The sequence below is a fragment of the Cryptomeria japonica genome, chromosome 1 (genome assembly GCF_030272615.1).
Source record: "Cryptomeria japonica chromosome 1, Sugi_1.0, whole genome shotgun sequence".
In the NCBI taxonomy this organism is placed as follows: Eukaryota; Viridiplantae; Streptophyta; class Pinopsida; order Cupressales; family Cupressaceae; genus Cryptomeria; species Cryptomeria japonica.
In genome coordinates this window covers 527,577,139-527,591,721 of record NC_081405.1, presented here as the reverse complement: position 1 = coordinate 527,591,721, position 14,583 = coordinate 527,577,139, and the positions used below count along the sequence as shown (strand labels likewise).

Below are 14,583 nucleotides of genomic sequence, written 5' to 3'. Positions count from 1 at the left end.
ACATATGACAAGTTTAAAATTGCACTTTTTCACTTACTCGGCAAAATCGGGTTTTTTAGACCAAACTGCAAGTTTAAAATTGTCAAAAATGCACTTGCAAGGCAAAATCGGGTTTTTTGGAGAGAAATGCAATTTTTAAATACTTGTAAAAGGGAAATAAAATCCCTACAACAAGTTATACTTGCTTGCACATATGTAATGGGGATTTAAAATCCCTATTACATGTAAAAATCATTAAAGTAAGGGTTTTTAGACCAAACTGCAAGTTTACTTGTAATTTAGCCAAAAAATCCCTATTTTAACTAAACAAGACCAAAAACAATAAAAAAGAAAAAAAACAATAAAAGGGAAATTTAAAACAAATTACAAGTATTCATCCTTGAATAAAAGTGCACATGTAATAAGCCAAAAATTCCCCTACAAAGACCAAAACATTGAATATCATTAAAACTTGCAGTTTGAAGAAAATTCTCCACCTGCAGTCGAGGTTTTAAAACCCGAAATTGAAAGAAACACATAGCAAACGAACCCAGAATTTGACGAAATTCGAAACGTAGTTCGAGGATGGACTAAGGATTAAGCCAGTCCAAGGATTAGTCAAAATTTTGTCTCGGGAAGCGTGCCATAGAGTAAAAAATTTCATTTTTTCACAAAAAATTTATGTAGCGGTCCTTCATTTTTGGAAACAAAAATGAGGACAACAATGCAAAAGAAGTTTGGAATTTGTTTTGTGTTAATCTTAAGGGCTAGGGGGAACTATTAATTGAAGATTTCTATTTGGGTTTGTAAGTAAATTGAATAAAGTAATTTGTTTTGGTTAGTATTTCCTGCTGAAATTTGTGGATTATATGGATTGCAAGGAATGAGGAAAAATTTCATGCTACAAGGAGGTCACTTACTGAGTCTTGTAAAAGACTCATGTTTTACAATGTGGCATTGCAGGTTACATTGACTATGGAGATTTCTAGGTTCAGATATTAAATGATGGCACTGTTAGAGTCAACAAAACAGAGATAAGGTATGCGCATACATGGCCCTTCAATAATGTTAATGTTATAGCAACACACAAATCTGAAACAAGATACACAGAGTTTATCCTGGGAAAACCCTCCACTTGAGGGTGAAAAACCCAGCCCGCAAAAGTAATACCTTTATTGAAATCTCAAAAATAAGTACATGTCTCTCACACTTAGAAGACAATCATTTTATCAATGATTGATAATGCTCAAATAGAAGTCAACTATCAGAATACTGCTTACAAATAATGTAGAAGGAGATGCAATAGAATGAATCTGCACATCCAAATGTTCACAGCTGAACATAAATGATCAACTCGGAAAATCAGATACAAAGTCCCAGCAGAAGACCATTCAAAGAATATTGATCATCATCTTAAAATGACCCATGGCACACAAATAAATAATATGCTTCAAACCCAATAACTCCTCAAGAAGAAGGCGGAAGACAAATCAAAAAGAACAGTGTCAGTTACACACCAACACACACAATGAGCTGGTGAACTTAAATAAAGGAACCGAATTCCAGAAAATACAAGTCGATGGCAGTTATAAAGAATATGAACCACGAAGAAGGAATGGAACCATCTCCAGCGGTAGAAGAAGGAACTCGAATAGAAGGAGCACGACAGCATGAAGTTATAATCTTTAACAAATAAGACAGAAAACACTCCAGTCTTCAAAGGTTCTTGGACCTACAGAGGAAAAACAACAACAATGTACCTCCTGAGGAGCTGAAAAAAGGTGCTGGAACACAAGGCAGAGCAAGGTGTCATCTCAATGAAGATGAAGACTTTGTTGTTGAGGTAGTCAGAACTACTGATGAGCTGTCAGCCATAGATCCTCCCATTGGATGGGGGAATCTAGATCAGTTCAGTGAGAGCAGAAATTTCTAAGCTCCAGATTATAGTCTGTTTCATAGATGAAACTTCATAGATATATTGTTTCATAGATATACTTCAGCTGTTAACTATAGTTGTATATGTCTACTTTATACTGCATGTTTTTATCAGCTTCTATATTAATTGTATGTTCTGTATATCAGCAGCAGCTTCTCCAGTTAGATACAGTCAATTTCGCCTAGTATTATTTTTTGGTTATACTAAGACCCTGTGTGGTCTTCTCTATTGGCAATTCCACGAGATGATCTGATTCTCTATTTTTGTTGTATACCAATGGTTTCTAAATTATTTTCAATATATAAAAAAACGTACAAAATTTGATCTTATAAGTTGTAGGTACAACTAAAAGTAATTGTGCAGTGTCCTTTTCAATATAACAAAGAGAGATTTGGATGGTTTAGGAAGATTTACATGAAACATACAATGAGAAAATTGCTACTGATGGTAACACAATATTGAAATTGATCTGCAAAAAATTAAGAGACTTAGAAAACTAAGTTTTCAATTGAAATTGTTACCAAGACGAATATCTGGAAAAGATGTTACCTCCACCAATTGCATTGCATTATTATTAACATTGCCACACAAGAATGTTTTTGATGTATCTGCATGATATCCCTATACCAAAAATTCAAGAACAAATCAACTAATCATTTACAAGAAATTGTAACTCTTTTCAGTGAACTAAATCTTAAGGCAATGTTGTAAGTAAAAATTTTCATAACCAATTAAATCAAATCTAAGACCATGAGATACACAAACTATAGAAAATAATCTCCAAGTTATTCCAACAAAATAAAGTTAGACTTCAAACCCCATCCAGAGAAGGAAATGCACTTACATTCAAGTAAATGGTAACATCAATGTTGATAATATCACCATCCTGCAAAGCATTTTAGCAGATTAGCTCCATTCATGAACAGTGAATCAGTAGCCCAAACAGTATCAATACAAAGGTGTATTTCATACAATTCAATAGGAATTACCTCCAAGGGGCGCAAGTCAGGGATACCATGAAATGCAACCTCATTTACTGAAGTACAAATACTTTTTGGAAATCCTTTGTAACCTAAAGGAGATGGATATGCACCAGCACCAATAATCATTTTGTGGACAGCCTTGTCAATTTCATCAGTAGTGATTCCTGGCTAGAGAATGCCAAAGTAGGTTTCAGTAAAATACAGACAGGTAAATAAATGTCGATTAGATAAGTACACTGCAAGTCATAAATAAGAGTGTACAGATCTTACTAGTGATATTTCTCAAAGAAACCATGCATCACAAATGCAAAAGCCATGTTCTAAGATGATTGCACTAAAAACATAAGCAGTCATGAAATGCTTCGAGGTGTGTATTAAACATGATAATGTTAAAAAAGAAATAGCATGGTTTACGCAAATGGTTGAGATTCTGAGCAGAGAACTATATATCCAAAGTCTTAACAATGAAAATGAAAGAACTAGCATATAGATTAATGGGTTAAGAAGGCACTGATAGAATTTTGTCTATAAAATTTAAATTCTCTCCAGGCTGGGTTAACAAGCTGGGTTGAGTCCAGTTAGCAATTTATTTTAGTCATTGTTTACTCCCTACGGTGAATTTGTTTCAACTTCACTAATAAATAGAGAAACTACAGTATGCATAAACACAAATAACAGTCACAATAATATAGGCAGAATGATATAACTTCATTGCATCATGCAATACAACAGTAAGCAGAATATATCTTCCATCATAATCCCCTTGTTCCCGATACAATGCCAGAATACATACTACTAGCTACCTATGGGAACTAATTACCCATTACATTGCCATTTCAAAACATAACAAACATACTTTATTTAGTTGCAGCATAATTGCCATCTACATCAACACCCCCAAAAAAGAAGTTGTCTTCCAAGCGACTAAAACAAAATGGGGCTAACACTATCATACTACTACTACTGAGGACTAGGAAGGTGAGAGGACGTCCCTAGAGTAGCTGAGGATGCCGAACACTACTGTAGGCATTGGAGTTGCTCCATACAAAGCCGTAGGTCTCTCTCAACCACCAACCGACGCTCCCAAGCGGTCTTCACCATCACTACTGCCTCTTGCATATCCTTCTCCTTCTATTCAAGTTGGGCTTGCAGGGCAACCATACATTCCTCCATCTTTCCTACTCGGCCGGTTTGCCCCTGTACTTTTGCAGTCTTCTTTTCCAAGAGTCTCTGTTGCCACCTCACTTTCCAACTCGACTCGCAATTTCTGCTCTACGACTGTGAGTTTGGCCTATAGGCCGAACTCCTTCCTAACACTCTAGACCTCCTCCATAACAGAATCCCTCTCTACCTTAGCCTGACGCATCTTGTACAAAATCTCTCGGAAGGATCTCTCCATACCTTGTAATGTAGGCTCCATGCCTCCTTGTGTTTCCCTAGTGTGTGCGAGCATCTACCTCCAACTCTGAATCATCTCATTTGTCTCTGCAAGTGCCCATCTCGTGAAGTGGCCTACAAACTCTGTCATGCATCCATCCCTCATGAAAGCTAAGAGTCCCTGGCCTGCAAAGTCCCAAGTGACATCCATCAAGGCACCCAGCTCCGTCAAAAACCTACGGATGGATCCCATGGGGTCTCATGGGTCTAGCCTAGATACCCAAATGATGTTAGTGTCCTCTCGGGTCCCCTCCTGCCATTGAGACTCAGCACCCATCCCTGTGTCACCCACCTGAGTGTTGTCGTCCTTGATATCTATGACCGTATTCTCATGTTGCTCATCCTCTCTACATGGCATTTCCTCATGTACTGCTTCCTACACACCTCCCCCTACTTCCTCCATCAAGTTCTCACCCATGGGGTCCTCAACTGTGTGTGGAGAAGGAGGTACAACCACAACAGCATGTTGACCGAACCACCTATCCAAAGAGGCATCTAACTCCACATCCCTTCTTGCAGTCTCGGCTGCTGGTACAAGTACGGTTTGTTGGACACTCTCGGGTATGCTCTGGACTAACATAGTGTCTATGGGAAGTGCCACTGGTATGGCTCTTCACACGTTCTTATCTCCCATGCTATGGTAACTAGAGTCCCTCTCCCGCGAACACTTTCAACCCACCAGGTGTTACCAAATGTGCGGTAGGGAACAACTATGTGGTGCAATTATCGCCAGACTCCCATAGCCCCTCAATGTCGTAGGGACTTTTTCTGGTACAAAAGGCTGTGAAAGCTCTCTCCCTTTAGCAGCATCTTCTTCCCTCTCGTCGGAATACTCCCCTTCAGCTACCTCCTCGCACTCCACTGCCTCGCCCTCCACCTGTAATTCCCCTCTCTCCATGTAGGGTCATACGGAAGGAATTATCTTCACTCTCGACTGACTCCACCCACCTCTACGGTGTCTTCCTCTTCACCCGCACTACTCTCTTCATCCACGCTCAGCTCCATATCTTGCGCATCAACCGTCGCCTCTTCCACTACGATTTTTCCTTTGAGAGTGTATCTAGATTTGTCCAATAGAACATAGGCGGCTTATTCGGCTCCATATGGCTGAGAGGCTGGAATGAGCCCCAACAATCTGACGGAACTTGTGTACGCAATTCTTCCAGGAAGAGACCTATGGCATGGTGCCTCGTGTAAAAAGTCTTACACTACAAAGTGAGGAACTCCTTGATCTTGGTAGATAATACTGTCACCCAATCATACACAACACCCGTCATAATCCCATTCATCAACCGAATCATCCATACCGCTATGTCAAATGATTGATAGGCTCCCATTAGATGGCTTTTGATAAGGTCCATGATGCAGCGCCATTCAGCCATTGCTATACAACTCTTTCTCATCCCTCAACTGTTGGAGCTATTCCATAGCCCTTTCCACTACACATCAGTGAGGTCATTTTTGCACACTAACTGCAACAAAAAACATTTGTCCTCCATTTTTGTAGTCAGTTTGGCCACCTAACTCCTTTCGACGGGATGTCGAACACCCTTGCGAACTCACTCGGCCCAAAAAATACAATATTTGGTGTCGCTGGAATTCAACAATGGATCGGTTAGAATGCTCGTCATATCCTGCGATTAGAGTTCGCAGTACTGGCTCAATTTCTCGCAAATTAAACATTGGCATCTAAATAGCTTTGTCGACCTCTGCTTTGCACACGGATTCTTTCAACGGGTGGTAGTCGGGAGCCTCTCGCCACCAAGTACGGCATTCTATTCCAATCACGCTTTCGAATGTCACAGTATGTGCAGTCACCGGTTCATCTTTTTACACATGGGGGTGGGTTTTCTTTTTATTGTTGCTGGCCATGTTTGCAACATAGTTACAAGAGTCGCAAAGTCTAGCCTAGACTCGGCGACTCCCGAGGCAGGTCACCTCTATTGAGGCCAAAGGACCCTGGACTCGGACTCAATTGAGTCTGGCCGGGTCTGCATAGACTCGCCGAGTCTGTCAAACTCTGCAGACTCACCAAATCTTGAGCCCGAGACTCTTATGTGCCAACATGAATAAAAAGCACAAAAAAAATAAAGGGAATTAAACGTGGAGTTGAGTTAATCTTTGGAAAGGGGAATTGATGCTAGATACCATTTATTCCTAAGCCCTACATAATAGCATTCTCAGATTATCACATGCATAATTAGTAGCTGTTGTGTATGTTAGACTGCTGCAATACAAACTTCATTGTTGTTGTTCATATATTGGAGATTGGGTATGTTGTCAAGCACTTAATTTGTGGGATACCCTATCCTTTATCTTCTATTCATTTTTGAGCATTATTGCAGCATGTAATGGACTTCATTTCAGTTGTATTTCAGTCTTATGCAAAATCATTTATATCAAATTAAGATCAGCAATATACATCTTGTCACTGTAATTTTTGTGGAAGGCTTATATTGAGTTTGAGGAAATAAATAATATAAACTGTTATACTTCTTGTCAATGTATTATATGAATGCCATCCAATATGGATATGGAAAGAAACCAATGCAAGACTGGAAACACATAAACTTGCATAATTGCATGCAAATTGTTTGACAAAATTACTAAGGGATTAAGAGTGAAAAAAATTGGTGCTAGAAAAGGGGTAGCATCAATGTGATCTCAATTGGATAAGTGGGAGCTACAGGAGAGGTCTCTTGATCATCAAGATGCTCAATTGTTGCATCATATTCAAGCTCCTTCAAATATCATCATCAATGGGTAGATTATCAACATCATCAAGTGGAATGAGCTATTATGCAAGTTTATGTGTTTCTACTCTTGCATTGGTTTCTTTCCACATCAATTCCCCTTGCCAAAGCTTAACTCAACTCCACATTCCGTTCCCTTTGTTTTTGCTGTCACAAGTCAACCTTCGCCTCCATCATAGACAAATCTTGGGCACTAACACATCTATCACTTTAGAGGAGGTTGATCCACAGGCAGAGTGGAACACTGAGGTTGAAGATCTTGTCTTCAGCAATGAAGACTTGGAATGCGTTGATCAGGTAGGTCGAGAGGCAGAGGCAGTAGTGATGGCAGAGGAGGAGGCTAGAGCACAAGGAGACCCATTGGAGGACCCCGAGTCCGAGGATGATGTGGATGAGAATGTTGATGTAATTGAGGCTGAGCATAAGCCTGAGCCTGAGACACAGGCAGATATCATGGCTGCAAAATGTTCCAGGACCTATCTTAGGCGCACACGTAGGACGGTTGTGGGGTCAAGTGATCACTGATATTGGCTCCTCTGAGCCTTAGACTTCTAGGCTCTAGCTTTTATGTTGATATATGTTTTGAACTTTTGATGCCATGCATTTCATATTCCATGAATTTTATAGACATTTGACACTATTTATATTTATAATGTATTATTTAGTTTAACTTATTTCCTTCAGCTCAAGCCTAAAATTTGTGTTTATACTTATGTGATCATTGTAAACTTGTGTATGTGTTCAAAGTAACTTCTATTTAATGAAATTATTGTGTCTTTAAGGTTTATTTATTAAAGGATACATGGAACAGGTTTTAAATCCTTAAAAATCTTTGAATTTGTTGGGTTTTTCAATTTGTCGAGTCTTGGCCAAGTTTTTGCAGCGTCTGGGTGTCGAGTCAGAGTCCGAGTCAAAAATCGGCTTGCCGAGTCCAAGTCTTGTAACTATGGTTTGCAATGCTTGAAGTGGTCACTACATGAATCACTGGCCTTTTATTTGCTCCTAGCAAACCGTTAATATAACAGTTTTTATTTCCATGTCTAGGATCCCCAATGCTTGTACACACCATTTCAAATTTTTCTTCTGCATAAGGCCTCCAAGTGGTGGTACAAATGCCTTCTTGCCAGTCTACTGGTATGGCTTCTTCCTCAATCAGTACAACCTCCTCTTTTACTCATATGGCCTCCTCCTGCCTGTACAGTTGCACGACTTCCTGTGCATAGCACCTCCTTTGGCCTGTGTGTCCAAACTGTACGGCGTACGATATCAATGCTTTGCAATTTGACCCCCTTGACCACACGGATCTCTTGCACTCAACTTCTCTAGTTTGTACGGCGTAGCTGGGGCTCTTAGCTTTGTGCGGTAACCTCCTCGCGTCAGCGTAACCTAGACTCTCAGGAGCCAACTTGCTCTCGTTTGTTGTGAACCGTACGACGTACAAGATGAACTTAGTCAATCCTTCAGTATCTTTACTCTCGACGTACAGTGACAATCCTTCGGCAACTTTACTATCGACATAAGGTGACAATCCTCCTGCAACTTTCCTCTCAACAACTTTGCTCTCAACAACTTTACTCTCAGCAACTTTGCTCTCAACAACTTTTCTCTCGACAACTTTCAACTTCCATATGGTCAACTTGCTTCCGTCGGCATCTAACTTCAGTTTCCACAAGATGCCTGAATTTTGTGATTCGCTGGCTTGCACAACATTCTCGTTGCCTTCACTCCCTCCAAATGAGCTTGGTATGGTATGTACGGCTTCCTTAATGTGATATTCCCTCGCCTGAATCTATTTGCCACAACTGTCGTATGGTTTGTATGGATTATTCTTGCATTGTAAGTTTTCAAATGTTCTTTGTACGAATCTGTATGATGCCCTTCCACTGTGCCACAAGCCTTTTGGACCTTGTGCCTCACTTCGCCTTCCTCCACTACGTAATTGGCTGCCAATGGCAGGATGGGAAAATTTATAACACTTTCTTATTTCCAGGGTTAGGGTTTCAACCAAATGTTTTATCAATTTTTTATAAAACATCTTTTTTGCTTCATATAATTTTTCTTTTATTGACTTTATTATTTCTCCCCTTCCTTTTAATTTTTTACTAACTTCCAACTCTTCCCTTTTAATAATTATAGCTTGCCTCACTTTTTCCAACTTTAATATTTTCTTTTGAAAGTATTTTTCCCATATTTTACCTTGGCAAGAGTATTTGAATTTGATGTTTCATACCTTTAGCAATTTATGCAAATTTTTCCTTACTTTGAAATTCCCAGGCTTGCTTTTGTGCATTTGCATTTCTGGCTTCACTGGATCAATTTGTCTTTTTAATTTCATCGCTCTTTTCTTCCTGAATCATCTTCCAGGCTATTTTCCAATTCTCGTACTACCAACCTCTGCCTTTTGTTTATTCTGTGATTCCTCTTTGTTGTTGATTGCAACCTTCCATTTCACTCCTTGGGGTCTCCCCCTCGCATCTTTATTTCTAAGTCGTGCCGCCACCAGCAAGTAAATGGCAACCTCTTGAAACATTCTTGTTCGCAGCATGTGCCCACATACTCCAAGTCGAAAATTTTATCTAGCAAGGGTCACCCTTCCAACCCCTTGTACCGTCCGTCAATGTATTGTCCACCATACTGCTGGTACCTGGTCATCGTTTCGCCTTCAATCTGCGTGGGTCCATAGGATTGGGAACTATCCACCTAAGTGAGTTGGAGGTTGGCTCTCTCTCTCATACATGTGTTTCTGCCATGTAATAATCTTCCCCTTTAATCACCATTTTTAGGCATGGCCCCAAGGTTGCACCGTAGTCTTCCAGGTCAACTTCCTCCTCTAGATCATGCGGCTCTTCCTCCTTTCCAGCTAAGTCTTACTTCCATCACGCCTCAACCTCCTCATCAATGTCATAGGCTATATATCCTTCCCGGATCCCCTCGTACAGAACCTTTCTCATCCAATGTCCTCCATACTTGACCCACAAAAATGGAGTACCAAAAAATGCATTGGTTAGATGTTTATGAATTCAAAGTATTGTGATGCCTTCACCATGTTTGGGCACCATTTTTTCCTCGAGAAATGTGACCGAGTCAGCCCAATTCTCATCAGGTCTGTATGGTTCTGTCACAATCATAGGATCTTCGATTTCATTATACCAACCAACTGTTCAATCTGTTGACGTGGCTAAAATCGTATTGCTACAACTCTCTTTGGCCAACGCAGAATAGAATGTTCTTATTGAGCATCCTATCCTCTCTTGTATAAGGAATCCCTAATGTTGTTTTAGTTGATCAAAGGGGACAACCTCAAGGTTCCAAATGTCAGTTCATGACTGCGGGATAACTCAACGATTGATGTGTTTTGCTGGGACCACAAGGGGGCCTTACATTTACAACAAGTTGTTCTGCATCCTAAGAAGCTAGGAGAAAAAATAAATGCAAAAGGATAGGGTTAAGAGACCTAAAATTAACAAGACTGGTGTGTGAGTAGACAGATTCGACATAACCAATCCCTACTTGGCCAGAATAACTCACAACCTCACAAGAACGGTACAATCTCCAAGGGAGACTTACAAGATTTTCAGACTACGGGTGCATGCCTAAGCACCCAATTCTGACACAGCTCAGACGGACGCCTGCAATTGAACTAAGCACTATTTTAAAGGCTCAGACTAACCATACACAAGGATACACAATCAGCATATCCCCAATGGTATGAACCCGAATCCATCAAATACCTGCACAACAAAAAGGATCTATCTAAACCTGTTGAAGGAAACCATGCAAACAAAAGAAAACCAACACAACAAACACCATACTTCAATGTTCATATATTGATTTTGGCTGTCATTAGCAGAAGTTCTACTCTATTCCTAACTACTAAATTCCAGCCTTCTACAAAAACTCTAACTTGTTCTAATTGTCTAACCCTTTACAATGAGAGGCATCCTACCTTTTATAGATTTTACAAATTGAACCAAAGGCCAGGATTGACTACATCCAACAATCCTGATTTGCCTTCTAGAACTTGGCAGCTTTAACCCATGCCCATTTAATCCTCAATTATCCTCCCAACCACTTTCTCAATTACCGACCACTATTTGACATCAATTCGGGTCAATATGGTAGTTGGAAATAAGTGTCTTGTGCTCCTTTGTTTTAAAATATCTTGAACGGGGCCCACAGGCAATCATGTACAATAAAGCATTTCAGATTTTAAACTAATTTTCTGGAATTAATTCCAGTTGTGCATTTTTGAGAATGCATACATTTGTTGCATTCTGTGTGCTCTTTGTCTTCGGTCTGGTTGGTGGACTTCAACTCTAATTCAGTAGTGCACTTCCCCGTGCTTCGTCGCTTCGACCTTGCGCCCTGTAGCACGTTCCTCATTCTTGTTTCCCGACGTCACTCGCAATTGCGTCTCCAATTTGCGCTTCAGGTTGACGCTCTAGCTCTTCCCAAGGTTGTTGATTCTGCAAGCAATCAATTTTGACTGGAATTAATCATTTTGAAAAATTAAATAAATTAATTTAACAAACATTAAATTTAACTTTAAATGCCCCTCTTCTCCAATATGAAATTCGGTCCTTAAGGTGAAAATACAAACACCATTCAAAAATTCGGCTTATTAAGCCAAAATGCAAGAATTTTAAACGCCTATGTGAATGTCAAAATCGGGTCCTTTAGGCAAAGTGTGTGATTATAAATTTGTGCAAAATTCGGCCTTTTGGGTACAAATGAGAGAACTCTATCTTAAAAAGTAATATGTAACACCGAAATTCATCAATGAGTGTGATTTGCCTTAGGAGATTCTACTCGCCCCTTTGCGTTAATACCAAAACTCGACCATTTGATTTTCGGTTTTTCTTTTTTTGAACTTTCGGCTAAATGACCTCCTTGCGCGATTTTGAAGCTTCTTTGGTTTTTCGACCTAAGAAACATGTTGAAGCATTTACCTTTGTGTGAATTTTAGTCTACTTTTTCGGCTCAAGAAACCTAATCGCACGATTCTCATTTTTTGTGATTTTCAGCCTAATAAGTCATTTTGCGAGATTTGGAGGCTTTAGTTCATTTTCGGCTCTTTTGGCTTGATTGCGAGATTTAGCTTGTCTGTTTTTCGGCCTATTGGAGTTATTTGTGCGAACTTAGACTTGCTTCCAAAATGACCAAAAGTGTCGATTTTAACTCTTGACCCTTTTTGCTTTGGTTTTGGCATAGCTCTAGTTTTCAAGCGATTTCCTTCTGCACTACGACGTCGGGTTTCCATTTGCCCCTTTCTCTCAAGTGTTTGCAAAACTGAAATTCGGGCCTTTTGCCTTGGATGGTCGATTTTCTTTTATTTTGCTTTAGATGCCCCTTGCAAAACATAAATTTCAATCGATTTGGCCAAAAGGGGCAAATTTGGTCTTTACAATTAAAGTGTTGCCCCTTATTGAACTTCGACCATTTCATCTGAAATGTGTGATTTTTGCAATCTTTGCACTAAGGAAAAAATCGGGCATTATCACCTCAATATGCGATTTTCGTTATGCCTCTTTCTATGCGCGATTTACAAACTCAGGCGATTTTTCTTTTATTTTGTGATAAACTCGGCCCTCTCTGTTCAAATGCGCAAACTTGGGTTTGAGTTTGCCTTTCCCGCAAGTGAATTTCGGGCAGATTAATTGTTTCGCGCGATTTGCTTTTGGCTTCTCTCATGCACGTCAAAACTCAAGCATTCAACTGGAAAGGTGCAATTTTTCATTTCTTTAAAGCCAAGGCAAATGCCGAATCTTATTTGGACACCTTCGCCACAGTAAATTTTGGGATTTCATAGGAAGATGAGCGATTTTGTTTTGCTCGACCTGAAACTTGAGATTTTGGATGCTTTTGTGCGAGCTAGGTTTTGTTTTTCGTTTGCCCTTCAAAAATCGGGCCCTTGAAGCAAAACGCACGATTTCTATCTTTTGTTGCTTCACTTGGTTTACACAGTGAATTCAGGCCACTGAAGATTTTGTCTCCTTTGCCCCTGCGACCTCATAGGCCTTCTCTCTTTCTATCGTGCGGACTTTTAAAAAAACGGGGGTTCCCTGTGAAGCAAGGCGAGTGTGCATAGCGCACAACAAATGGCGACGCGGATGGGAAATGTTCTTGAACATTTCAAGGATGACCATCCAAATCGAACCCCAGAACCTTTGGTATAAACCCCACAGACCAACCCAAATGGCAAAAGATAGATTCAAAGTAAAAATGACGTCGCAAACTAAATCAGTCACAAACCTTGAAAATCAAGTGTGTGTAGTGAAGTTCATTCCAGCTTAAAGAAAGTTGAGATGTCATCGTTCAATTATGCAAGCCATGTATGGCGAGTCTAACTTCAAAAGCAACCTGGATATTGCCTTGCTATCAGTGAGCGTTTATAGCCGAGACGAAGTTATCGCTTGTAAGCTCATAGAGATTGTTGTATTTCCAATAGATTCTCTATTTTGAATACTAGCAGAGATGTCTACATTCCCAAAGCCAAATTTCTTTGTTATTTCATTGCTTTTCAGGTTTCTTCCTGTTGATTTTCTTTCTTTTTTATTTTTACCTTTTAGCTTTATAGGCAATGAAGCCTATGTGGGATTGAACATAACAGTGGTCGTTGAAGCAGAGCTTCAGATTTTTACTTGCAATGAATTCCCTTTGATAAAACAACATACTTAAGCAATAATATGCGTTTAAAAGTGCAGTGATCGCAATGTTGGTGACAAGACGCAATAAGCAACTAATTTTTTAAAAATAACTAAGCCTTAAACCAAATGGACTGGCTATGGGGGCAACTATGAATTATGTGCTCTACCACAGTTGGCATCAAAGAAACAGACCGGAAAAACATTCCGACTTCGTACACCAATGCTAGGAAAAGCAAACATACCCCTACAAAAGCGACATGGAGACAACCCCTTCTGAAAGGAAACCTACACTACAGCAAAGAAATCTAAACAGAAAACAAGAAAACTAAACTAAAATAGAAAACGAACTACTCTAAAAATAGAAAATAAAACCCTAAACTAATTATGTACAAGAGTGACCGACTGTACAATATGTGGACTATATGCATGCGTTCCCGACCCAAGATGATTTCTTAATATGTGCAGCAATAACAGGGCAACGGGGACAATTCTAAGTTTGGCTAGTTTGTCTTTATATTCTGAAAAGAAAATTTTCAATTGGCCACTCTCGGGTTTAACCAGGACATCGGGCAGTATTAACAACTGGGGCAGTGTTGATGTGTTTTTATGCACATGCGAACACAAAATTAAATACCAAAAACTATCTTATCCTCTCTTGAACAAAATCTCTCAAATGTTAAAGATTAGCTTAAGGATCACTTGAAGAGACTCCAAGGTTCATGAATGTAGGGTCACTACGTGTGGATAAGCTCTTTTGGTTTGATGTGATTATGCTGAAATCACAAGGGGACTTACGTTTGAATGCCTGAATGCTTGATTTGCTGGAACTCAATCATCTGATGTTACAA

At 39.6% G+C, this 14,583-nt stretch overlaps 1 protein-coding gene across 5 annotated transcripts in view; it reads right to left on the bottom strand.

Annotated features, from left to right (window-relative positions):
* LOC131055371 (methionine aminopeptidase 1D, chloroplastic/mitochondrial) overlaps positions 1 to 14,583 on the bottom strand; it is a 195,909-nt gene that overhangs the window by 88,923 nt on the left and 92,403 nt on the right. For all 5 annotated transcript variants that reach the window (XR_009108338.2, XR_009108337.2, XM_057989822.2 and 2 more), the window contains exons 5-7: positions 2,905 to 3,066; positions 2,760 to 2,801; positions 2,465 to 2,536 (exon numbers count right to left, since the gene is read on the bottom strand). Coding sequence is in view for 3 of the 5 variants with exons in the window: in XM_057989822.2 (XP_057845805.1) it covers positions 2,465 to 2,536; positions 2,760 to 2,801; positions 2,905 to 3,066 (276 nt within the window). In the remaining 2 variants the exon portion in view is untranslated. The remainder of the gene's footprint in view (positions 1 to 2,464; positions 2,537 to 2,759; positions 2,802 to 2,904; positions 3,067 to 14,583) is intronic.